Source organism: Pseudophryne corroboree, chromosome 2 (assembly GCF_028390025.1).
Source record: "Pseudophryne corroboree isolate aPseCor3 chromosome 2, aPseCor3.hap2, whole genome shotgun sequence".
In the NCBI taxonomy this organism is placed as follows: Eukaryota; Metazoa; Chordata; class Amphibia; order Anura; family Myobatrachidae; genus Pseudophryne; species Pseudophryne corroboree.
This window is the reverse complement of record NC_086445.1, coordinates 1,019,029,653-1,019,055,752: the sequence shown is the minus strand read 5'-3', so window position 1 is coordinate 1,019,055,752 and position 26,100 is coordinate 1,019,029,653. Positions and strand designations below refer to the sequence as shown.

Here is a 26,100-nt window from a genome sequence, read left to right as displayed (position 1 = left end):
TCTCAGGGATACAAGCTGGAATTCGAAGAGATGCCCCCTCACCGATACCTCAAATCGGCCCTGCCAGCTTCCCCCTTAGAGAGGGAAATAGTGTTAGCTGCAATTTACAAATTGTATCTTCAGCAGGTGGTGGTCAAGGTTCCCCTCCTTCAACAAGGAAAGGGTTATTATTCGACCATGTTTGTGGTACCGAAACCGGACGGTTCGGTCAGACCCATATTGAATTTAAAATCCCTGAACATATACCTGAAAAGGTTCAAGTTCAAGATGGAATCGCTCAGAGCGGTCATCGCAAGCCTGGAAGGGGGGATTTTATGGTGTCTCTGGACATAAAGGATGCATACCTTCATGTCCCCATTTATCCGCCTCATCAGGCGTACCTCAGATTTGTGGTACAGGATTGTCATTACCAATTCCAGACGTTGCCGTTTGGTCTCTCCACGGCACCGAGAATATTTACCAAGGTAATGGCGGAAATGATGGTGCTCCTGCGAAAGCAAGGGGTCACAATTATCCCATACTTGGACGATCTCCTCATAAAGGCGAGGTCCAGAGAGCAGTTGCTGATCTGCGTAGCACGCTCTCGGGAAGTGTTACAACAACACGGCTGGATTCTAAATATTCCAAAGTCGCAGTTGATTCCTTCGACTCGTCTGTCCTTCCTGGGCATGATTCTGGACAAAGACCAGAAGAGGGTTTATCTCCCGATGGAGAAGGCTCAGGAGCTCATGACGCTGGTCAGAGACTTATTAAAACCAAAACAGGTGTCGGTGCATCACTGCACGCGAGTCCTGGGAAAGATGGTGGCATCATACGAGGCCATTCCCTTCGGCAGGTTCCATGCGAGGACCTTTCAATGGGATCTGTTGGACAAGTGGTCCGGATCACATCTACAGATGCATCGGCTGATCACCTTATCCCTCAGGGCCAGGGTGTCTCTCCTGTGATGGGTGCAGAGTGCTCACCTTCTCGAGGGCCGCAGATTCGGCATTCAGGACTGGGTCCTGGTGACCACGGATGCAAGCCTCCGAGGGTGGGGGGCAGTCACACAGGGAAGAAATTTCCAAGGTCTGTGGTCAAGTCAGGAGACTTGCCTTCACATCAATATCCTGGAACTAAGGGCCATATACAACGCCCTAAGTCAAGCGGAGACCCTGCTTCACGACCAATCGGTGCTGATTCAGTCAGACATCACCGCAGTGGCTCATGAAAACCGCCAAGGCGGCACAAGGAGCAGGGTGGCGATGGCGGAAGCCACCAGAATTCTTCGCTGGGCGGAGAATCACGTAAGAGCACTGTCAGCAGTGTTCATTCCGGGTGTGGACAACTGGGAAGCAGACTTCCTCAGCAGGCACGACCTCCACCCAGGACAGTGGGACTTCATCAAGAAGTCTTCATGCAGATTGCAAGTCGGTGGGAACTGCCACAGGTGGACATGATAGCATCTTGCCTCAACAAAAAGCTACAGAGGTATTGCGCCAGGTCAAGAGACCCTCAGGCGATAGCTGTAGACGCACTAGTGACACCGTGGGTGTTCCAGTCGGTTTATGTATTTCCTCCTCTTCCTCTCATACCCAAGGTGCTGAGAATCATAAGAAAAAGAGGAGTGAGAACAATTCTCATTGTTCCGGATTGGCCAAGAAGGACTTGGTATCCAGATCTGCAAGAAATGCTCACAGAGGACCCATGGCCTCTGCCTCTAAGACAGGACTTGTTGCAACAGGAGCCTGGTCTGTTCCAAGACTTACCTCGGCTGCGTTTGACGGCATGGCGGTTGAACGCCGGATCCTAGCAGAAAAAGGCATCCCGGATGAGGTTATTCCTACGCTGATAAAGGCTAGGAAGGACGTGACGGCTAAACATTATCACCGTATATGGCGAAAATATGTTGCTTGGTGTGAGGCCAGGAATGCCCCTACGGAGGAATTCCAGCTGGGCCGTTTCCTTCACTTCCTACAGTCGGGAGTGACTTTGGGCCTGAAATTGGGTTCCATTAAGGTCCAGATTTCGGCCCTATCCATTTTCTTTCAAAAAGAACTGGCTTCTCTTCCTGAAGTTCAGACGTTTGTAAAGGGAGTTCTACATATTCAGCCCCCTTTTGTGCCTCCAGTGGCACCTTGGGATCTTAACGTGGTGTTGAGTTTCCTGAAGTCACACTGGTTTGAGCCACTCAAAACCGTGGAGTTAAAATTACTCACGTGGAAGGTGGTCATGCTATTAGCCTTGGCTTCTGCTAGGCATGTCTCAGAATTAGCGGCTTTGTCACATAAAAGCCCCTATCTGGTTTTCCATATGGACAGGGCAGAATTGCGGACCCGTCCACAATTTCTGCCAAAAGTGGTGTTATCTTTTCATATGAATCAACCTATTGTGGTGCCTGTGGCTACTCGTGACTTGGAGGATTCCGAGTTACTAGATGTGGTCAGGGCTTTGAAGGTTTATGTAGCCAGAACGGCTAGAGTCAGGAAAACTGAGTCGCTGTTTATCCTGTATGCATCCAACAAGCTGGGTGCTCCTGCTTCAAAGCAGACTATTGCTCGCTGGATCTGTAACACGATTCAGCAGGCTCATTCTGCGGCTGGATTGCCGCTTCCAAAATCAGTAAAAGCCCACTCCACAAGGAAGGTGGGCTCTTCTTGGGCGGCTGCCCGAGGGGTCTCGGCATTACAGCTTTGCCGAGCAGCTACTTGGTCAGGTTCGAACACTTTTGCAAAGTTCTACAAGTTTGATACCCTGGCTGAGGAGGACCTTGTGTTTGCTCATTCGGTGCTGCAGAGTCATCCGCACTCTCCCGCCCGTTTGGGAGCTTTGGTATGATCCCCATGGTCCTTACGGAGTCCCCAGCATCCACTAGGACGTTAGAGAAAATAAGATTTTACTTACCGGTAAATCTATTTCTCGTAGTCCGTAGTGGATGCTGGGCGCCCGTCCCAAGTGCGGACTTCTTCTGCAATACTTGTATATAGTTATTGCTTAAATAAGGGTTATGTTGTGGTTGCATCAGGGTTGATCTGATGCTCCGTTGTTGTTCATACTGTTAACTGGGTAAGTTTATCACTAGTTATACGGTGTGATTGGTGTGACTGGTATGAGTCTTGCCCTGGATTCCAAAATTCTTTCCTTGTACTGTCAGCTCTTCCGGGCACAGTTTCTCTAACTGAGGTCTGGAGGAGGGACATAGAGGGAGGAGCCAGAGCACACCAGTATCCAGATTCTTTCTTAAAGTGCCCTGTCTCCTGCGGAGCCCGTCTATTCCCCATGGTCCTTACGGAGTCCCCAGCATCCACTACGGACTACGAGAAATAGATTTACCGGTAAGTAAAATCTTATTTTTTTCATTGTTCTGGTGATCGTAGTGTGATTGACAGGAAGTGGGTGTTTCTGGGCGGAAACTGGGCGTTTTATGGGAGAGTGCGGAAAAACGCTGACGTTTCTGGGAAAAACGCGGGAGTGGCTGGAGAAACGGGGAAGTGTCTGGGCGAACGCTGGTTGTGTTTGTGACGTCAAACCAGGAACGAAACTGACTCAACTGATCGCAGTGTAGGAGTAAGTCTGGAGCTACTCAGAAACTGCTAAGAAATTTCTATTCGCAATTCTGCTAATCTTTCGTACGCAATTCTGCTAAGCTAAGATTCACTCCCAGAGGGCGGCGGCTTAGCGTGTGCAATGCTGCTAAAAGCAGCTAGCGAGCGAACAACTCGGAATGAGGGCCATTGTTGTTGACAAAACATACAGTGCTCACGCCAGTCTTGAATCTAGGCTTCATCATGAAGGAGACGGAATGCTGCTTTCTCTTACGTCCTAGAGGATGCTGGGGACTCCGTAAGGACCATGGGGATAGACGGGCTCCGCAGAAGACATGGGCACTTTAAGAAAGACTTTAGATCTGGGTGTGCACTGGCTCCTCCCTCTATGCCCCTCCTCCAGACCTCAGTTTACTACTGTGCCCAGAGGAGACTGGGTGCATTACAGGGAGCTCTCCTGAGTTTCCTGTCAGAAAGTATATTTGCTAGGTTTTTTATGTTCAGGGAGCCTGCTGGCAACAGACTCCCTGCATCGAGGGACTGAGGGGAGAGAAGCAGACCTACTTCTTTGAGTTTCAAGGCTCTGCTTCTTAGGCTACTGGACACCATTAGCTCCAGAGGGATCGGTACGCAAGTCTCACCCTCGCCATCCGTCCCAGAGCCGCGCCGCCGTCCTCCTCGCATAGCCGGAAGATAGAAGCCGGGTGAGTATGAGAAGAAAAGAAGACTTCAGAGGCGGCAGAAGACTTCATGATCTTCACTGAGGTAACACACAGCGGTGAAGCTGTGCGCCATTGCTCCCATACACCTCACACACGGCAGTCACTGTAAGGGTGCAGGGCGCAGGGGGGGGCGCCCTGGGCAGCATATAAACCTCTCTCTGGCAAAAATAATTATATATACAGCTGGGCACTGTATATATAAAGAGCCCCCGCCAGTTTTTAGTATATTTGAGCGGGACAGAAGCCCGCCGCCGAGGGGGCGGGGCTTCTCCCTCAGCACTCACCAGCGCCATTTTCTCCACAGCACAGCGCTGAGAGGAAGCTCCCCGGACTCTCCCCTGCTTAATCCATGGTGAAAGAGGGTTTTGAAAAAGAGGGAGGGCACATAATTGGCGCATTTATATATTACAAAAAGCGCTACTGGGTAAACATATATTTATATAGTGTTTTTTCCTGGGTCATATAGCGCTGGGTGTGTGCTGGCATACTCTCTCTCTGTCTCTCCAAAGGGCCTTGTGGGGGAACTGTCTTCAGATAAGAGGATTCCCTGAGTGTGTGGTTTCGGTACGCGTGTGTCGACATGTCTGAGGTAGAAGGCTTTCAGGAGGAGGAGGAGGAGGTGAAAATGAATGAGGTGTCTCCGTCGACAACGCCGACACCTGACTGGATGGACATGTGGAATAAGAAATAAATAATAGAAAGCGCTGGTAACCGTGTAAAAAAGGCTTTATTTTTATTAGATATATTCTATTTATTCTTTTCTAAAATAGGATTTATATCTCATACATATATTTTAATAAAATCTTAACATACAATATGCAATATTCATAAGCCATATATTCCAATTTTTATTTCATTTATCCTAGTTCAGGAATGCATTGATTTAGCAGATTTAATTATACTAGCATTTTCAGCTGAGCCTGGATAAATGACATTAACTTGTTACAATTTGATCTTTACTAACTATTCACAGCTAAAACAGACACTGTTTAACCACTTTAAAAAGATAAAATGTATCCTCAATGTATTTGTCAGAGAGACTGTCCACAGCTGTGTGATTAAAACACCCTATCGTGAAACGTTGTTGTTTGGCCACTGTGAGTTCTAATCCATTGCCGGCAATTAATTAAAGCTTGTATTCAAATCAGTCCTTTTTGTATACAGTCAAAGTTCTTAATAATCACTTAGATTAAAGCTCTCAGTGTAGAAGACTGCGCTCCAATGTAGTTATTTAAACATGGCCATGTTCGGTGACTTAAAAATTGGATATTACCATATCTTTCCTGGGAACCCTGGTCCGTACACTCCCGGCCCTGGTAGCGAAATTCCTTTTAACGGGTCCTTATCCGGAGGTCTGAAGCAGGTTCCACAGCCAAGGAGATAGGATTGTGTAGTATCCCTTGGTATCCTCTGGTTATAATAAAACGTGTTTCTCCGCCTGTTTCCAATGATCGGCGGCTTCCTCAGTCAGTGTTCTTTCTCCCTCTACCTGGACACCTTTTATTTCAAATTCTCGCGGCGCCCGCATGCGCCCAACCGCGTGTGTTCCAGGCCTCTCTTTCATTACGTGATGTATTCTGCCGGACCGCATCGGTCTCCCGGCTTTATCTACATTAATAATAATTAGGGCTCTCCTCAGCCGCCCTATATCCACACGTTTTTGTTTTATTTAGACATAGCAACAGAGCTAATTTAATAGATTCAACCATTCTGTCTCTCTCTATGCATATATGTAGTATCATACTACAGGTTGAGTCTCCCTTATCCAAAATGCTTGGGACCAGAGGTATTTTGGATATGGGATTTTTCCGTATTTTGGAATAATTGCATACCATAATGAGATATCATGGTGATGGGACCTAAATCTAAGCACAGAATGCATTTATGTTACATATACACCTTATACACACAGCCTGAAGGTAATTTTAGCCAATATTTTTAATAACTTTGTGCATGAAACAAAGTGTATCTACATTCACACAATTCATTTATGTTTCATATACACCTTATACACTCAGCCTGAAGGTCACTTAATACAATATTTTTAATAACTTTGTGTATTAAACAAAGTTTGTGTACATTGAGCCATCAAAAAACAAAGGTTTCATTGTCTCACTCTCACTCAAAAAAGTCCGTATTTCGGAATATTCCGTATTTCGGAATATTTGGATATGGGATACTCAACCTGTACTACCGATATAAATCTATATATCAATAAATACACTCTCTTTTTCTTGTTCTATCTCTTAGCCTTATAAATGTTTCTTTTAAAATGATTTGTATAGCATCCAAATATTTTTTACTAATAAAGCATCAGTTGTCTTTTACCGATAATACACAGTATTTATTTACTAATTATATATATACACGGAACAGGTATCTTATGTGTTCTACAGACTATATATGCCGGTCCCCCATTGGGACTCAGCGTTCTAACTCTCAGTATAGACCATATTTTTGTTATCATTCGCCTTTTTATTTATATTTATTTAATAATGTTCTAAATTTTTATTCCTAACATGTTTGTTGCCAGACCAGAGTTTTTCTGTGACCAAACCCAATCACAGATCTATTCCCTCAATCATGACCAAAGTGCATCTCTATTATCCGAGTTAAAGACAGCCTTGTTTTTTCTACCAACCAACATCTAGGGCTGTTTTAATTTAATTAGACTGCCATATAGCATCCTTTGTTAACCACAATATAACCATGAAACTCATAATTATGAGCGGCAACTGTGTAGGGATTTGGTTGGCGCCAGGAAATTTTCATTATTTATTGGATATGTGGAATGTTTTAAGTGCTAATGTAAATTTATTGCACAAAAGATTAGACAAAGCTGAAGCTAGGGAAGAGCCAGGGACTCAACCCATGTCTGCCCCTATGTCGCAGGGACCTTCGGGGTCTCAAAAGCGCCCACTATCCCAAATTATAGACACAGATACCGACACGGATTCTGACTCCAGTGTCGACTACGATGATGCAAAGTTGCAGCCAAAATTGGCTAAATGTATTCGATATATGATTATTGCAATAAAAGATGTTTTGCATATCACAGAGGAACCCCCTGTCCCTGACACGAGGGTACACATGTATAAGGGAAAGAAACCTGAGGTAACCTTTCCCCCCTCACATGAGTTGAACGAGTTATGTGAAAAAGCTTGGGAATCTTCAGACAAAAAACTGCAGATTCCCTAAAGGATTCTTATGGCGTATCCTTTCCCGCCAACGGACAGGATACGGTGGGAATCCTCCCCTAGGGTGGATAAAGCATTGACACGCTTATCCAAAAAGATAGCGCTGCCATCCAAAGATACGGCTACCCTCAGGGATCCTGCTGACCGCAAGCAGGAGGTTACCTTGAAGTCCATTTACACACATTCTGGTACCTTACTCAGACCGGCAATTGCGTCGGCCTGGGTTTGTAGCGCTGTAGCAGCATGGACAGATACCTTATCAGCGGAAATTGAGACCCTAGATAAGGATACCATTTTATTGACCCTGGGGCATATAAAAGATGCTGTCCTATATATGAGAGATGCTCAAAGAGACATGAGTCTACTGGGTTCTAGAATCAACGCTATGTCGATTTCTCCTAGACGAGTCCTATGGACCCGGCAATGGACAGGTGATGCCGACTCAGAGGCATATGGAGGTTTTACCTTACAAGGGTGAGGAATTGTTTGGAGAAGGTCTCTCGGACCTGGTCTCCACAGCTACAGCTGCTAAATCGAATTTTTTACCTTATATTCCCTCACAGCCTAAGAAAGCGCCACATTATCAAATGCAGTCCTTTCGATCACAAAGAAACAAGAAAGTACGAGGTGCGTCCTTTCTTGACAGAGGTAACAGCAGAGGAAAAAAGCTGCACAACACAGCTAGTTCCCAGGAACAGAAGTCCTCCCCGGCCTCTACAAAATCCTCCGCATGACGCTGGGGCTTTGCTACAGGAGTCCGCCCCAGTGGGGGCACGTCTTCGAGTTTTCAGCCACATCTGGGTTCACTCACAGGTGTATCCCTGGGCAATAGAAATTGTTTCCCAGGGTTACAAGCTGGAATTCGAAGAGGTGCCTCCTCGCCGGTTTTTCAAATCGGCCCTACCAGCCTCTCCCCCGGAAAGGGAGATAGTGTTTAATGCAATTCACAAATTGTATCTGCAACAGGTGGTGGTCAAGGTTCCCCTGCTTCAACAAGGGAGGGGATATTACTCAACCCTGTTTGTAGTCCCGAAACCGGACGGTTCGGTCAGACCCATTTTAAATTTAAAATCCCTGAACCTATACTTGAAAAGGTTCAAGTTCAAGATGGAATCGCTAAGAGCGGTCATCGCCAGCCTGGAAGGGGTGGATTTTATGGTATCTATGGACATAAAGGATGCATACCTTCATGTTCCCATATATCCACCTCATCAGGCGTACCTGAGATTTGCGGTACAGGGTTGTCATTACCAATTTCAAACGTTGCCGTTTGGGCTTTCCACGGCCCCGAGGATTTTCACCGAGGTGATGGCGGAAATGATGGTGCTCCTGCGCAAGCAAGGTGTCACAATTATCCCGAGATCAAGAGAGCAATTGCTGAACAGCGTCTTACTTTCACTGAAGGTGTTACAGCAACACGGCTGGATTCTCAATATCCCGAAGTCGCAGTTGGTTCCTACGACTCGTCTGACTTTCTCGGGCATGATTCTGGATACAGACCAGAAAAGAGTTTATCTTCCGATAGAAAAAGCTCAGGAACTCATGACTCTGGTCAGGAACTTATTGAAGCCAAAACAGGTGTCAGTACATCACTGCACTCGAGTCCTGGGAAAGATGGTGGCATCATACGAAGGCATTCCCTTCGGCAGGTTCCATGCGAGGACTTTCCAATGGGACCTACTGGACAAGTGGTCCGGGTCACATCTACAAATTCCTCAGTTGATCACCCTGTCCCCCAGAGCCAGGGTATCTCTCCTGTGGTGGCTGCAGAGTGCTCACCTTCTAGAAGGCCGCAGGTTCGGCATTCAGGACTGGATCCTGGTGACCACGGACGCGAGCCTCCGAGGTTGGGGAGCAGTCACGCAGGGATGAAACTTCCAAGGTCTTTGGTCAAGCCAAGAGACTTGTCTTCACATCAACATCCTGGAACTGAGGGCCATATACAACGCCCTACGTCAAGCGGAGACCTTACTTCGCAACAGACCAGTTCTGATCCAATCAGACAACATCACCGCAGTGGCTCATGTAAACCGCCAAGGCGGCACAAGGAGCAGAGTGGCAATGGCGGAAGCCGCCAGGATTCTTCGCTGGGCGGAAAATCATGTAAGCGCACTGTCAGCAGTGTTCATTCCGGGAGTGGACAACTGGGAAGCAGACTTCCTCAGCAGACACGACCTGCATCCAGGAGAGTGGGGACTTCATCACGAAGTCTTTGTACAGATTGCAAGTCAGTGGGGACCGACCCCAAATAGACATGATGGCATCCCCCCTCAACAAAAAGCTACAGAGGTATTGCGCCAGATCAAAAGATCCTCAGGCGGTAGCTGTAGACGCCCTAGTGACACCGTGGGTGTTCCAGTCGGTCTATGTGTTTCCTCCTCTTCCTCTCATTCCAAGGGTGTTGAGAATAATAAGGAAAAGAGGAGTACAGACAATTCTCATTGTTCCAGATTGGCCACGAAGGACTTGGTATCCAGATCTGCTGGAAATGCTCACAGAAGATCCGTGGCCTCTTCCTCTGCGACAGGACCTGTTGCAACAGGGGCCCTGTCTGTTCCAAGACTTACCGCGGCTGCGTTTGACGGCATGGCGGTTGAACGCCGGATACTAGCGGAAAAGGGCATTCCGGATGAGGTCATTCCTACTCTGATAAAGGCTAGGAAGGACGTGACAGCTAAACATTATCACCGTATATGGCGAAAATATGTTGCTTGGTGTGAGGCCAGGAATGCTCCTACGGAAGAGTTCCATCTGGGCCGTTTCCTTCACTTCCTACTAACTGGAGTGAATATGGGCCTAAAACTTGGCTCCATTAAGGTTCAGATTTCGGCCTTATCCATTTTCTTTCAAAAAGAATTTGCTTCTCTCCCAGAAGTACAGACTTTTGTGAAGGGAGTGCTGCATATTCAGCCTCCTTTTGTACCTCAGGTGGCGCCTTGGGACCTTAACGTGGTATTGAGTTTCCTTAAGTCGCACTGGTTTGAACCACTTAAAAAGGTGGAGTTAAAATATCTCACTTGGAAAGTGGTCATGTTGTTAGCCTTGGCTTCGGTTAGGCGAGTGTCGGAATTGGCGGCTTTGTCTCATAAAAGCCCCTATCTAGTGTTCCATATGGATAGAGCAGAATTGCGGACCCGTCCTCAATTCTTGCCTAAGGTGGTGTCGCCTTTTCATATGAACCAACCTATTCTGGTGCCTGTGGCTACGCGAGACTTGGGGGATTCAGAGTCCCTTGATGTAGTAAGGGCTTTGATAATTTACGTGGCCAGAATGGCTAGAGTCAGAAAAACAGAAGCACTGTTTGTCCTATATGCAGCCAACAAGGTTGGCGCCCCTGCTTCAAAGCAGACTATTGCTCGCTGGATCTGTAGCACGATTCAGCAGGCGCATTCTACGGCTGGATTGCCGTTTCCAAAATCTGTTAAGGCCCATTCCACTAGGAAGGTGGGCTCGTCTTGGGCGGCTGCCCGAGGGGTCTCGGCACTGCAACTATGCCGAGCTGCTACTTGGTCGGGTTCAAACACCTTTGCAAAGTTCTATAAGTTTGATACCCTGGCTGAGGAGGACCTCCTGTTTGCTCAATCGGTGCTGCAGAGTCATCCGCACTCTCCCGCCGGTTTGGGAGCTTTGGTATAATCCCCATGGTCCTTGCGGAGTCCCCAGCATCCTCTAGGACGTAAGAGAAAATAAGATTTTAAACCTACCGGTAAATCTTTTTCTCGTAGTCCGTAGAGGATGCTGGGCGCCCGTCCCAAGTGCGGACTATTTCTGCAAGACTTGTATATAGTTATTGCTTACATAAGGGTTATGTTATAGTTTTCATCGGTCGTGGACTGATGCTATGTTGTTTTTTCATACTGTTAACTGGATAGTATATCACAAGTTATAAGGTGTGATTTGTGTGGCTGGTATGAATCTTACCCTTGGATTAACAAAAATCCTTTCCTCGTACTGTCCGTCTCCTCTGGGCACAGTTTCTCTAACTGAGGTCTGGAGGAGGGGCATAGAGGGAGGAGCCAGTGCACACCCATACCTAAAGTCTTTCTTAAAGTGCCCATGTCTCCTGCGGAGCCCGTCTATCCCCATGGTCCTTACGGAGTCCCCAGCATCCTCTACGGACTACGAGAAAAAGATTTACCGTTAGGTTTAAAATCTTATTTTTATGAAGTTGTTAATATATCCTCCCAATTCATTATAGTACAAAGATTTGTTTATATCAGACTTTATTGAAATAGTTACATTGTTTACATTACTTCGATGGCAGGTTATCAATCCGGTACAAACGCTCAGGCCGAGTGCGGGGAATTCCAACCAAGAGCGGAAGGGGATCTGGTCACATGTCTAATCCCAGGGCTCTTATACTAATAATCAAACCCCATAAACAGTGACATTATTACTCTATACCAGGGGTTCTCAAACTCTGTCCTCAGGACCCCACACAGTGCATGTTTTGCAGGTAACCCAGCAGGTGCACAGGTGTATTAATTACTCACTGACACATTTTAAAAGGTCCACAGATGGAGCTAATTATTTCACTTTTGATTCTGTGAGGAGACCTGCAAAACATGCACCGTGTGGGGTCCTGAGGACCGAGTTTGAGAACCTGTGCTCTATACTAACATTCAATAGTCGATAACTGTGAGCGACAGTAGGGGGCAGCAGCGTTACACCTACTGTAGCATAGGTTGTAAACACTGATTCTGAAATAAAGTAAGGTCTTACAAATATAGTATCTAATAGAGTAGAATAGGATGTAGATATATACGTATAATACATATATAAAAGTAATCATCATATTAAAGTATGCACCTATCAGTTTAGGACATAGTAAAGCCATGTTACCATAAAATGCTGCTTTATATAGTGTCCCAGCTAGGACTTATGTGACTTGTAGTTCCTCCACACATGTAGATTCGCAGGTTACCCATCTTCGCTTTATAGTGTGGGGACATATGCAGAAATATCTGCCGTTTCGCCGCCTGGTACGGTTCTGTATATTTATGGAATCATTAAAGACTTTCACTCTGTGGAATAGTTTTAGCGCTACAGCTAAGAGGTTATTATGCGTAATCTGATTACAGAACTCGTTAGAAAACGTTGCGATTCATTTGGAAGACTAGCTGCGCTCATTGTAATATGTTTTATAGTAGTCTAGCAGAATGGAGGGATGATACACTCATGATGATACAGTAAGTGGCAATACTAACCACTGTGCCACCCATAAGATATAAGCAAAAGCATGTACAGTGTTTCTCTGCGGCCCTGTAATACCAAGAGGGGTGGAAGACTTTTCCCAATGTCTCTTTTCATTCCCAGGGTGGGACCTTCCCTGGGCAGCTGACCACGGTTGGGATGCAGCAGATGTTTAACCTGGGCGCCCGGCTACGGAGGAGCTACGTGGAGGATCAGCAATTCCTCTCTCCAGTGTTTAAACCATCCGAGGTCTAGTAAGTGTCCTGTGCGGAGACGGGGGGCAGCGGTATAGACACTGTACTGCACTATCTATTGCCCATTTACTAAAGCCGGGTTCTAGTGTGTGGTTTCTCTTCCATTCCAGTGTCCGCTCCACCAATATTGTCCGTAATCTGGAGTCCACGCGGTGTCTACTGGCCGGGCTCTACCAGCAGAAGCAGGAAGGTGAGTGATATAAGAAGGCGGTGGTGTAACACATTGCGTTGTATCCAGCGCTAGTCAGTCTAAAAATGTTGCTTTGCAAGTTGGTAAATAGCGTGACCAGGCAGCGGGTAGGTACAATCCCAGCGCAGGTTTTCCCACATATTAAAATGCATGAGGTTGTTTTGAAGTGCTTCTGCCGGGATGCAATCGCCATCCCGGCTGTCGGGATTCCGGTGATCAGGATACCGACGCCGAAATCCCGACAGCCTGTGAAATGTCGGCGTATGCAATCCCGGCACAACACCTCTATTCCCCCTCGGGTGGTGGCCCGTCTGGCGGGTTCCCGGCGTCGGTCTCCGAACCGCCGGGATCAAAGTACGGATTGCCTTTTGCCTCATGGCATTGCTATAAGGATGTGTACTGGTAGGCTCTCTGTACATTCTGTTACAGCGGACAGACCTTTAGAAGCAAGCACCATTGTTCATGTCATCTTTCCAGACAAGGCCTTTTACTATGTGTTTGTGGTAAACCACCTCCTTCCCCCTTCCCAGCTGTACAGTTCTCTAGTGAGCAGTGGGAGGGGACAGAAATGAGAGGGGGCAGTATAGTGGTAAGTAGCTATTAGAGAGGGGGCACTATAGTGGTAAATAGCTATTAGAGAGAGGGCAGTGTAGTGGTAAGTAGCTATTAGAGAGGGGGCACTATAGTGGTAAGTAGCTATTAGAGAAGGGGCAGTATAGTGGCAAATAGCTATTAGAGAGGGGGCAGTATAGTGGTAAGTAGCTATTAGAGAGGGGGCACTATAGTGGTAAGTAGCTATTAGAGAGAGGGCAGTGTAGTGGTAAGTAGCTATTAGAGAGGGGGCACTATAGTGGTAAGTAGCTATTAGAGAAGGGGCAGTATAGTGGCAAATAGCTATTAGAGAGGGGGCAGTATAGTGGTAAGTAGCTATTAGAGAGAGGGCAGTATAGTGGTAAGTAGCTGTTAGAGAAGGGGCAGTATAGTGGCAAATAGCTATTAGAGAGAGGGCAGTGTAGTGGTAAGTAGCTATTAGAGAGAGGGCAGTATAGTGGTAAGTAGCTATTAGAGAGGGGGCAGTATAGTGGTAAGTAGCTATTAGAGAAGGGGCAGTATAGTGGTAAGTAGCTATTAGAGAGGGGGCAGTATAGTGGTAAGTAGCTATTAGAGAGAGGGCAGTGTAGTGGTAAGTAGCTATTAGAGAGAGGGCAGTATAGTGGTAAGTAGCTATTAGAGAAGGGGCAGTATAGTGGTAAGTAGCTATTAGAGAGGGGGCAGTATAGTGGCAAATAGCTATTAGAGAGGGGGCAGTATAGTGGCAAATAGCTATTAGAGAGGGGGCAGTATAGTGGTAAGTAGCTATTAGAGAAGGGGCAGTATAGTGGTAAGTAGCTATTAGAGAGGGGGCAGTGTAGTGGCAAATAGCTATTAGAGAGGGGGCAGTATAGTGGTAAGTAGCTATTAGAGAGAGGGCAGTGTAGTGGTAAGTAGCTATTAGAGAGGGGGCAGTATAGTGGTAAGTAGCTATTAGAGAGGGGGCAGTATAGTGGTAAGTAGCTATTAGAGAGGGGGCAGTATAGTGGTAAGTAGCTATTAGAGAGGGGGCAGTATAGTGGCAAATAGCTATTAGAGAGGGGGCAGTATAGTGGCAAATAGCTATTAGAGAGGGGGCAGTATAGTGGTAAGTAGCTATTAGAGAGAGGGCAGTATAGTGGTAAGTAGCTATTAGAGAGAGGGCAGTGTAGTGGTAAGTAGCTATTAGAGAGGGGGCAGTATAGTGGTAAGTAGCTATTAGAGAGGGGGCAGTATAGTGGTAAGTAGCTATTAGAGAGGGGGCAGTATAGTGGTAAGTAGCTATTAGAGAGGGGGCAGTATAGTGGTAAGTAGCTATTAGAGAGGGGGCAGTATAGTGGCAAATAGCTATTAGAGAGGGGGCAGTATAGTGGCAAATAGCTATTAGAGAGGGGGCAGTATAGTGGTAAGTAGCTATTAGAGAGAGGGCAGTATAGTGGTAAGTAGCTATTAGAGAGAGGGCAGTGTAGTGGTAAGTAGCTATTAGAGAGGGGGCAGTATAGTGGTAAGTAGCTATTAGAGAGGGGGCAGTATAGTGGTAAGTAGCTATTAGAGAGGGGCAGTATAGTGGCAAATAGCTATTAGAGAGGGGGCAGTATAGTGGCAAATAGCTATTAGAGAGGGGGCAGTATAGTGGCAAATAGCTATTAGAGAGGGGGCAGTATAGTGGCAAATAGCTATTAGAGAGGGGGCAGTATAGTGGCAAATAGCTATTAGAGAGGGGGCAGTATAGTGGCAAATAGCTATTAGAGAGGGGGCAGTATAGTGGCAAGTTACTAAAGCTGGTTACTCATCCAAAGATTAATTAAACATGTTTAATTTTACTAACTAGTTGAAATGATAATGTTCCAAGATGGACATTTTCCCCTCAACTGAGGACCCTGATATAAAAATATATATAGTTTCACCAAGGATGCGGCACTCTGGACACATTCACAGCATAGAAGAAACGGCAGCAAACCTTGTAGTCAACGTTCCAGTTTTATCATGATCTTGAAAACAAGTGATAAAACTGGAACGTTGACTACAAGGTTTGCTGCCGTTTCTTCTATGCTGTGAATGTGTCCTGAGTGCCGCATCCTTGGTGAAACTACATGTTACCCTGGTGTTTAGAGATCACACATCTCTAATATTTTTTATACCATAGTTCCCAATGCTTACCCTGAAAGGGTTTAGACAAAAGGAGACCAGCACACCACCATATGAAAAAATATGAAAAGCATTTAATGAATCAGTAGCATTATCAGGCCTTTTGAAAAAAAAATTTAGTACTCATCATGAGGCTTTCAGCAGTATTCAAGCAGAACAGCCATATATATATATTTATTATGAGTATCCATATCCAAAATGCTTGGGACCAGAGGTATTTTGGATATGGGATTTTTCCGTATTTTGGAATAATTGCATACCATAAGGAGATATCATGGCGATGGGACCTAAGTCTAAGCACAGGATGCATTTATGTTTCATATACACCTTATACACACAGCCTGAAGGTCATTTAATACAATATCTTTAATAACTTTGTGTATTAAACAAGGTTTGTGTACATTTGGCCATTGGAAAACTAAGGTTTCACTATTCACTCAAAAAAATTCCGTATTTCGGAATATTTGGATATGGGATACTCAACCTATATATACTGAAGTGGGGTCCCCCCTGATATCATTATACCTGGCACTTGGATTTGTCAGCCTGGACTAGTGGAACCATACGAGCTATCTGCAGTGGTGAGGTTCCCCACCATGGCTAGGAACCAGCTCCAGGACAGTCGGCACCAGGATTGATTTTCACTAGTGGGGGGTCGGGCCTGTAAAAATGTGTGCCGGCCACCCTCCTGGGTATATCAGTCCTTGTACTTACTGTCGAGCAGGTTGCCAAAATCTCCGGTCATTGGCGGCTTGACTGATAGATTTAAAACGGGAATAGAAACAAAGGCTAAATCAGGCTCACATAACACACATTCCTATTGCCCTTTTAATTCATCGGTCAGAGCTGGCTTTGACCACTTGCTGGTCAGTAAGTATACCCCCAAGAAGTAAGCTGTAATCAAATGGTGTTCTCACAAGAGCTTACAATCTACAGTGGGTTAAGATGGAGAGGAAAGTCATTTGTGTGAAATTCCATGTAGAGATTCACTCCTATCACAGGCCTAGCAGCGACACAGATTCCCGCTGACAGTAATGGAGAGTTAAATGATTTGGAGTGTAACTTAATTGGGTGATTTATTACCGTTTCCTCTGCAGCAGGTCCCATAATTACTCAGAGATTGTGCGTGCAGATTGGGTGAGCAGAGTGTGTGTGTTATGGGCAACCTCATCATGCACAGCCCACAATCATTACCGATGCCCTATACTTTATCACGATGGTGACAATGGTGTGCTAGGGAGGGTGGCGGAATGCGGCGTTGATACAGAGTGTATAAGTGAGTAAGCCAGGGTGGCGCTGTAAAGAGGGAACACTGTATTTTTATGTTATATTTTTTCGTCAGGACCCGTCACTATAGTCACAGCCGAGGCCAACAGCGAAATCCTGTACCCCAATTACCAAGGCTGCCGGGAGCTGAAGCACTTGACCAGGTGAGCCCTCTATTGATGCACTACAGTATGTACTAATGACAGTAGTGTGGGAGGGATTCAGATGGTTATCTACCGGGGAACGATCCCTTTTTACTCACCCATGTAGTGTAATGTGGCTTAGGGGGCATCGCAGCGGTCGGCGCACAGATCTGCACATGCGCAAATCGCCAAACATTGGAGATGTACAGGGAACCATCGGGTTTACATACGTCTCTGAATATGTTCTTAAGTCTCCTGATTCTTCTGGATGCAGCTAAGCCATGCTACATGAAAGCCACACTTGTTGTGACTTTTAAGTGGAGCGTGTGTGCGGGGGCCGGTGGAGTATTGGATGTAGCTGTCTCAGAGCGTCATGTGGTCTGATCATTGGAATCAGCCGGCTGCATCGTTCTCCCAATTGGAAATAATTTTCCTCGCTGTAGAATTGATTTCAAATTGTTTGGAAACGGCCTGTGGCACGCAGAAATTATTTTATATACAGATGGAGCCTCGGTTATCTTTGCTCCTGGTGTGACAAGGCGTGCCCACCTGGGCGCACCTAGTCATTGTGAGCGTCTCTGTCTGCGCGCCCTGACAGAGACGCTCTGAATGGGAATGTCTCTGTGCACTCCCAGCGCGACTAGGCGGACGGATCGGCTAGTCACGCCGGTACTGCACGCCTGCGACTAGGTGGGCAAAGATAACCACGGCTCCATCTGTAGATTATGACTCCCGACGTTGCAGAACGTGTGGTGTGTATTATGGTAAACGCAGAAACTGTACTGCAGTCACATCCAGTATGGATATGTGTGAGTTACCTGTTCCTGTGTTCACCATGGTTTGTCCAGCACTTTCTATAGGCTGTGCCATGGTCTTTAGATGTTGGTGCTTTGCACCGCGAGGGGAAGGTATTCACTTGACAACCCCATTTCTTTGCTGAAGGATCCGCTATAAAATCTTCCTGCTTGTGTCGGCAAATGCAGTTTCTGGAGGATTCACAGAACACTGTAGATTGGATTTAGATCTCATTTTCTGCAGCAGGGTACATAGGTTTCCACAGGGAAACATCGGGGTGTAGAGATGGATCTGGGTCCAGGCACCAACAGGTTAAAGCTTCAGCTGTCCCAGGATGCATTGGGGCCCTCCTCTATAACCCTGCCTCCAGGCACTGTGAGCTCAGTTTTGTAGTTGGTGCCTGCCCTCCCCATTGTTCCCAGAGTTATATTGCAATGGCAACCATTAGTCAGTGTTCTTGGCTATATGCTGAACCAAGGAAAACATGTACTGCACTTGAGCGGAGCAGTCTGGTCTATTGGCTCAGTTGAATCTGCTCCTGATTGGTTGCCACGTTGCCCCTCTCCCATTGGGCCACCCTCTCGGATTATTCTTCTATTCCTGTTGGCTATTATGGATTTATGGTAGGAAAGGAAACTATCCGGGGGGTTGCATACAGTGGCCGGAGTCAATGCTGTGCCTGCTGCTCAGCGGTGCCAATCCAAAGTAAGCGGAGAGGAAGACTGTGCTGCGATCACCAACAAAGAGGTGCTGCAACCTTACGACAGGAGAGGGGACCGGATGGGGCAACCTTATGACAGGAGAGGGGACCGGATGGGGCAACCTTACGACAGGAGAGGGTACGGGATGGGGCAACCTTACGACAGGATAGGGGCGGTATGGGGCAACCTTACGACAGAGGAGGGGACGGGATGGGGCAACCTTATTACGACTGGAGTTGGGACGGGATGGGGAACCTTACGACAGGAGAGAGGACGGGATGGGGCAACCTTACCGCAGGAGAGGGGACGGGATGGGGCAACCTTACGACAGAGGAGGGGACGGGATGGGGAACCTTACGTCAGGAGAGGGGGCGGGATGGGGAACCTTACGACAGGAGAGGGGGCGGGATGGGGAACCTTGCGACAGGAGAGGAGACGGGATGGGGCAACCTTACGACAGGAGAGGAGACGGGATGGGGAACCTTACGTCAGGAGAGGGGGCTGGATGGGGAACCTTACGTCAGGAGAGGGGGCTGGATGGGGAACCTTACGTCAGGAGAGGAGGCTGGATGGGGCAACCTTACGTCAGGAGAGGGGGCTGGATGGGGAACCTTACGTCAGGAGAGGAGGCTGGATGGGGCAACCTTGCTGCAGCATAGTGGGTGGAATGGGGCTATATATCTTGCACCCGCTATTGGACAGGTACAGATGGTGATGACTAGTAGTACACCAGACACACACGTGGCGGCCTATGCATCAGGGTATATGTACAGTTCTACATATGTGTGAAAATATGTTATTTCTGTGTGCACTGGTTTTTTGGAGCAATTTTTACCCGTTTTCGCTCCAGTTGTGCACCGCCACATAGCGCTTACACGCAGTCATACACTATTGGCATCACGTGTGTATTATAAATCACTTCTAGTCACACCACAGAAAATGACCCCATAGAATCAGCCAGTAGCAATCCATCACCTTAGAGGTTTGTTGTTCCTAAGTTAAGTAGAAGAGGAAATGGTTTTATTGCCCTGAGACCCTTGGCCAGAGTGAAGTGTATCATGTAGATCAGGCATATCCAAACTGCGTCCCTCCAGCTGTTGTGAAACTACATATCCCAGCATGCCCTGACACAGTTTTACTGTCAGAGAATGCTAAAGCTGTGTCAGGGCATGCTGGGATGTGTAGTTTCTCAACAGCTGGAGGGCCGCAGTTTGGACACGCCTGATGTAGATAGATTACGGGTGTTTGAGCAATCGGTAAAACCGCTGCCCTGTCTGCCTAGCCTCCAGACAAAACCACACAGACACCACATCTAGCTCTTTCCTTGTGTAATGGGCGCTGTCACTGTGACTTAGGGGGTAATTCAGACTTGATCGCTAGGGTGCGTTTTTTGCATCCCTGCGATCAGGTAGTCGCCGCCTACAGGGGGAGAGTATGGTGTGTGTGCAGGTGTGCCATCGCTTTTGTTGGAGAGCTGCACAAACATGAGTTTGCGCAGTCTCTGCTCAGCCCAGGACTCACTCTTCCAGTGCGATGATCGGGGCCAGAGCTGACGTCGGAAACCCTCCCTCCAAACGCCTGGTCCTTCCTGCGTTTTTCCGGACACTCCTACAAAACGGTCTGTTGCCACCCACAAACGCCCTTTTCCTGTCAATCACCTTGCGATCACTTTTGTTCGCACCATACCGTCGCTATGCACCGATGTCCTGTGCAGTCGCAGTACAGACCTGATCGCCCGCTGTGCGAAAACGCACAGCAGCGATCCGGTCTGAATTACCCCCCTAATGCACTAGGAACAACTGCACCGATGTCATTTAGATTTCCAGCTTTGTGATCCAGGTCTATATTCGGAGGCTTCTGTATCTCGTTCCATGTAGTGTCGGGTACTTTTGTAAAACCTTTGCTAATGTACAGACTCAAAATAAATAAAAATCTAATGGTGCCCATACACTAGTGCGATTTTGCCCGATTTCATCCGCTTTCAACGCACCGGACCAAGAAATTGGATGAAAAGTGGCAAATTTCAGGTCAATCCGATCCGATGCGCGGCCCCGTGCTCAGATTACTATAGATTTCTTGGATCCCGCGGCCTCCAGCAACCTTGGCTGGGATCGCATACGATACATCGCATGCAAAAGGACTGCATACGATGTATTATATGCAATCCTGCCGCCCGGGAAGCTGCCGGGCAGTTTCAGGGGAACGCAGGCGACTTCTCCCCTCAGAGAAGTCGCACTAGTGTATGGGGATCTTAACTCTGATCAGATGTTTTAAAACCATACTAGGACAAAGTCAGAATCAGATTCAGTGTCTGTAATCATATTTTCCGTAGTTCCCAAACTCAAGGCCACCTAACAGTCCAGGTTTTAAGAATATCCATCCATTGATTATAGCTTCTGTGTACTGTGGGGCTCAATCCTTGAAGGATTTAACCATCTTGTACTGCCCTCAGGAGCAGCCTTTCATACTGATTGATCTGGGGTACTTTCATTTTAGCATACAAATACCAATTTAGCCAATGATTTCATTGTTGTCGCAGTGGTAGGATGCCCGACGCTTCCGCCCAACCGGGTATGACTGATGAATTGAGGAGACTCCAGAGGGATCTGAATATTGACGCTTCCAAGACTGTGGATTTTTTCCTGCTCCTCGATAACCTGCTAGCGGAACAGGTGAGATGAGCAGTCTTCAGGTAGACAGTCTGATTACAGAGATGGAATGCTGTCATCTTACTCACTCGTTGCAACCTGGTGTCTCCACCATTAGGCAACTTTAAGTTGAGAGAACAGGGAGCAGCAGCTGCCAGGCTGAGGAGAGAGAGATGGGGAGACGATGGAGGGAACAGGGTGCAGGTACCCGACTGAGGAGATGAGGAGCACACTGAGGGGAGGATGGGGGAACAGGGAGCAGCTGCCAGGCTGAGGAGAGAGATGAGGAGGGGATGGAGGGAACAGGGAGCAGCTGCCAGGCTGAGGAGGGGATGGAGGGAACAGGGAGCAGCTGCCAGGCTGAGGAGAGAGATGAGGAGGGGATGGAGGGAACAGGGAGCAGCTGCCAGGCTGAGGAGAGAGATGAGGAGCACACTGAGGAGGGGATGGAAGGATCAGGGAGCAGCTGCCAGGCTGAGGAGAGAGATGAGGAGCACACTGAGGAGGGGATGGAAGGATCAGAAAGCAGCTGCCAGGCTGAGGAGAGAGATGAGGAGCACACTGAGGAGGGGATGGAGGGAACAGGGAGCAGCTGCCAGGCTGAGGAGAGAGATGAGGAGCACACTGAGGAGGAGATGGAGGGAACAGGGAGCTGCTGCCAGGCTGTAGAGAGAGACGAGGAGCACACTGAGGAGGGGATGGAAGGAACAAGGAGCAGCTGCTAGGCTGAGGAGAGAGATGAGGAGGGGATGGAGGGAACATGGAGCAGCTGCCAGGTTGAGGAGAAAGATGAAGAGGGGATGGAGCGAACATGGAGGTGCTGCCATGCTGAGAAGAGAGATGAGGAGGGGATGGAGGGAACAAGGACCAGCTGCCAGGCTGTGGAGAGAGACGAGGAGCACACTGAGGAGATGATGGAGGGAACAGGGAGCAGCTGCCAGGCTGTAGAGAGAGACTAGGAGCACACTGAGGAGGGGATGGAGGGAACAGGGAGCAGCTGCCAGGCTGTAGAGAGAGACGAGGAGCACACTGAGGAGTGGATGGAAGGAACAGGGAGCAGCTGCCAGGCTGAGGAGAGAGATAAGGAGCACACTGAGGAGGGGTTGGAGGGAACATGGAGCAGCTGCAAGGCTGAGGAGGGGATGGAGGGAACAGGGAGCAGCTGCCAGGCTGTGGAGAGAGACGAGGAGCACACTGAGGAGGGAACAGGGAGCAGCTGCCAGGCTGTAGAGAGAGACGAGGAGCACACTGAGGAGGGGATGGAAGGATCAGGGAGCAGCTGCCAGGCTGAGGAGAGAGATGAGGAGGGGATGGAGGGAACAGGGAGCAGCTGCCAGGCTGAGGAGAGAGATATGGAGGGAACAGGGAGCAGCTGCCAGGCTGAGGAGGGGATGGAGGGAACAGGGAGCAGCTGCCAGGCTGAGGAGAGAGATGAGGAGGGGATGGAGGGAACAGGGAGCAGCTGCCAGGCTGAGGAGGGGATGGAGGGAACATGGAGCAGCTGCCAAGCTGAGGAGGGGATGGAGGGAACGGAACAGCTGCCAGGCTGAGGAGAGAGATGAGGAGGGGATGGAGGGAACAGGGAGCAGCTGCCAGGCTGAGGAGGGAGATGAGGAGCACACTGAGGAGGGGATGGAAGGATCAGGGAGCAGCTGACAGGCTGAGGAGAGAGATGAGGAGCACACTGAGGAGGGGATGGAAGGATCAGGGAGCAGCTGCCAGGCTGAGGAGAGAGATGAGGAGCACACTGAGGAGGGGATGGAGGGAACAGGGAGCAGCTGCCAGGCTGAGGAGAGAGATGAGGAGCACACTGAGGAGGGGATGGAAGGATCAGGGAGCAGCTGCCAGGCTGAGGAGAGAGATGAGGAGCACACTGAGGAGGGGATGGAGGGAACAGGGAGCAGCTGCCAGGCTGAGGAGAGAGATGAGGAGGGGATGGAGGGAACAGGGAGCAGCTGCCAGGCTGAGGAGGGGATGGAGGGAACATGGAGCAGCTGCCAAGCTGAGGAGGGGATGGAGGGAACGGAACAGCTGCCAGGCTGAGGAGAGAGATGAGGAGGGGATGGAGGGAACAGGGAGCAGCTGCCAGGCTGAGGAGGGAGATGAGGAGCACACTGAGGAGGGGATGGAAGGATCAGGGAGCAGCTGCCAGGCTGAGGAGAGAGATGAGGAGCACACTGAGGAGGGGATGGAAGGATCAGGGAGCAGCTGCCAGGCTGAGGAGAGAGATGAGGAGCACACTGAGGAGGGGATGGAGGGAACAGGGAGCAGCTGCCAGGCTGAGGAGAGAGATGAGGAGCACACTGAGGAGGGGATGGAAGGATCAGGGAGCAGCTGCCAGGCTGAGGAGAGAGATGAGGAGCACACTGAGGAGGGGATGGAGGGAACAGAGGGTGCAGCTGCCAGGCTGAGGAGGGGATGGAGGGAACATGGAGCAGCTGCCAGGCTGATGAGCGAGATGAGGAGGGGATGGAGGGAACAGGGAGCAGCTGCCAGGCTGAGGAGAGAGATGAGGAGGGGATGGAGGGAACAGGGAGCAGCTGCCAGGCTGAGGGGATGGAGGGAACAGGGAGCAGCTGCCAGGCTGAGGAGAGAGATGAGGAGGGGATGGAAGGAACAGGGAGCAGCTGCCAGGCTGAGGAGGGGATGGAGGGAACAGGGAGCAGCTGCCAGGCTGAGGAGGGGATGGAAGGATCAGGGAGCAGCTGCCAGGCTGAGGAGAGAGATGAGGAGCACACTGAGGAGGGAACAGAGGGAGCAGCTGCCAGGCTAAGGAGAGAGATGAGGAGGGGATGGAGGGAACAGGGAGCAGCTGCCAGGCTGAGGAGAGAGATGAGGAAGGGATGGAAGGATCAGGGAGCAGCTGCCAGGCTGAGGAGAGAGATGAGGAGCACACTGAGGAGGGGATGGAGGGAACAGGAAGCAGCTGCCAGGCTGAGGAGAGAGATGTGGAGCACACTGAGGAGGGGATGGAAGGATCAGGGAGCAGCTGCCAGGCTGAGGAGAGAGATAAGGAGCACACTGAGGAGGGGATGGAAGGAACAGAGGGAGCAGCTGCCAGGCTGAGGAGAGAGATGAGGAGGGGATGGAGGGAACAGGGAGCAGCTGCCAGGCTGAGGAGAGAGATGAGGAGCACACTGAGGAGGGGATGGAGGGAACAGAGGGAGCAGCTGCCTGGCTAAGGAGAGAGATGAGGAGGGGATGGAGGGAACATGGAGCAGCTGCCAGGCTGAGGAGGGGATGGAGGGAACAGGGAGCAGCTGCCAGGCTGAGGAGAGAGATGAGGAGGGGATGGAGGGAACAGGGAGCAGCTGCCAGGCTGAGGAGAGAGATGAGGAGGGGATGGAGGGAACAGGGAGCAGCTGCCAGGCTGAGGAGAGAGATGAGGAGGGGATGGAGGGAACAGGGAGCAGCTGCCAGGCTGAGGAGAGAGATGAGGAGGGAACAGGGAGCAGCTGCCAGGCTGAGGAGAGAGATGAGGTGCACACTGAGGATAGACAGGAAAGAATCTAGGAGAGAGTGTAGAGGGCTGTTCAGAAAGGAGTATGTTCAGATAAACACAGAACATTGCTACAGTACAGTGCAGTGTAGAGTGAAGGAAATTAAAATGACAGGGTAAGGGGGCAGCTTGGTAGTCATGTAGTTATATTGGCTGCCATGAAATATGGTCTCTTATTCCTCATTGAATTAGTCGTTGTGTGATAGGCTGTCAGTAAGTGAAAATCTGGTCAGCCATAAGTCAGTAAATCAGTAGCGCAGGGAGAGTTTGTACGTAAAGTATCTGCTAATGCACGCCGACTCTCCTGCCTACTGATTACCTCCTCCCACTCCTACCTCCAAGATTTTTCACGTGTTGCTCCAATTCTCTGGAATTCCCATCCTCTCCCCCTCAGACTCTCCACCTCTCTACAAAACTTCAAACGGGCTCTCAAGACCCACTTCTTCACCAAACCCAGCCAAATCTCATCCTAACCCTCTGTTCTATGCCCTCTATGTACCCCATCTGTGTCACCCCTGTCTGTCTACCCCTCCCCTTTAGAATGTAAGCTATCAAGAGCAGGGCCCTCTTCCCTCATGTGCTTATCAAAAGGCCCGTACACACTGGGCGATATATCGGCCATTTTATTGAACGACCGATATATCGCTGGTCCGTCGGCCAGTGTGTACGGGCGATATGTCTGTGAACTCCGTCGTTCACAGACATATCGCGTCGGCCCCGCAGCACAGCCAACGGCCAATATATCTACCAATATATTGGCGCATCGCTGTGTGTGTGTGTACGGGTGGTCGGCCGACCACCCATACACATGCTGCGGCAGCCGGCGGTGATTGACAGCTGAACTGGGCGGGCGTGTGTACACGCCCGCCCAGTTCATGACGTCAGTCCCCGACGGATCGGGCAGTGTATCCGTCCATAGATATATCTGCCGATCAATTGATCTGCAGATACATCTATCAGTGTGTACCCACCATAACTTTAATAATCTTCTGCCACCTGATACTTATTCCAGTGTCATCTGCTGATGTAGCTATGTCTATTTACCCTGTACTTGTCCTATATTGTCTTCAACTGTAAGTTGCTGTTTTCCTGTTTTGATTATGTGCATATGTACTCTGTAATTGGGCGCTGCGGAACCCATATAAATAAAGCCATATAAATAAAGTATAATAATAATAAGGTAGCAATTGTATAGATTGTTACTGGTCGAGTCCACACTAGATGTAACAGTACTGATCAGTAAGTTTATA

At 48.8% G+C, this 26,100-nt stretch overlaps 1 protein-coding gene across 2 annotated transcripts in view; it reads left to right on the top strand.

Annotated features, from left to right (window-relative positions):
- Positions 1 to 26,100, top strand: part of ACP6 (acid phosphatase 6, lysophosphatidic) — a 92,787-nt gene that overhangs the window by 23,428 nt on the left and 43,259 nt on the right. For both annotated transcript variants that reach the window (XM_063956700.1, XM_063956699.1), the window contains exons 4-7: positions 12,760 to 12,890; positions 13,001 to 13,080; positions 17,141 to 17,228; positions 21,243 to 21,375. In XM_063956700.1, coding sequence (XP_063812770.1) covers positions 12,760 to 12,890; positions 13,001 to 13,080; positions 17,141 to 17,228; positions 21,243 to 21,375 — 432 coding nt within the window. The remainder of the gene's footprint in view (positions 1 to 12,759; positions 12,891 to 13,000; positions 13,081 to 17,140; positions 17,229 to 21,242; positions 21,376 to 26,100) is intronic.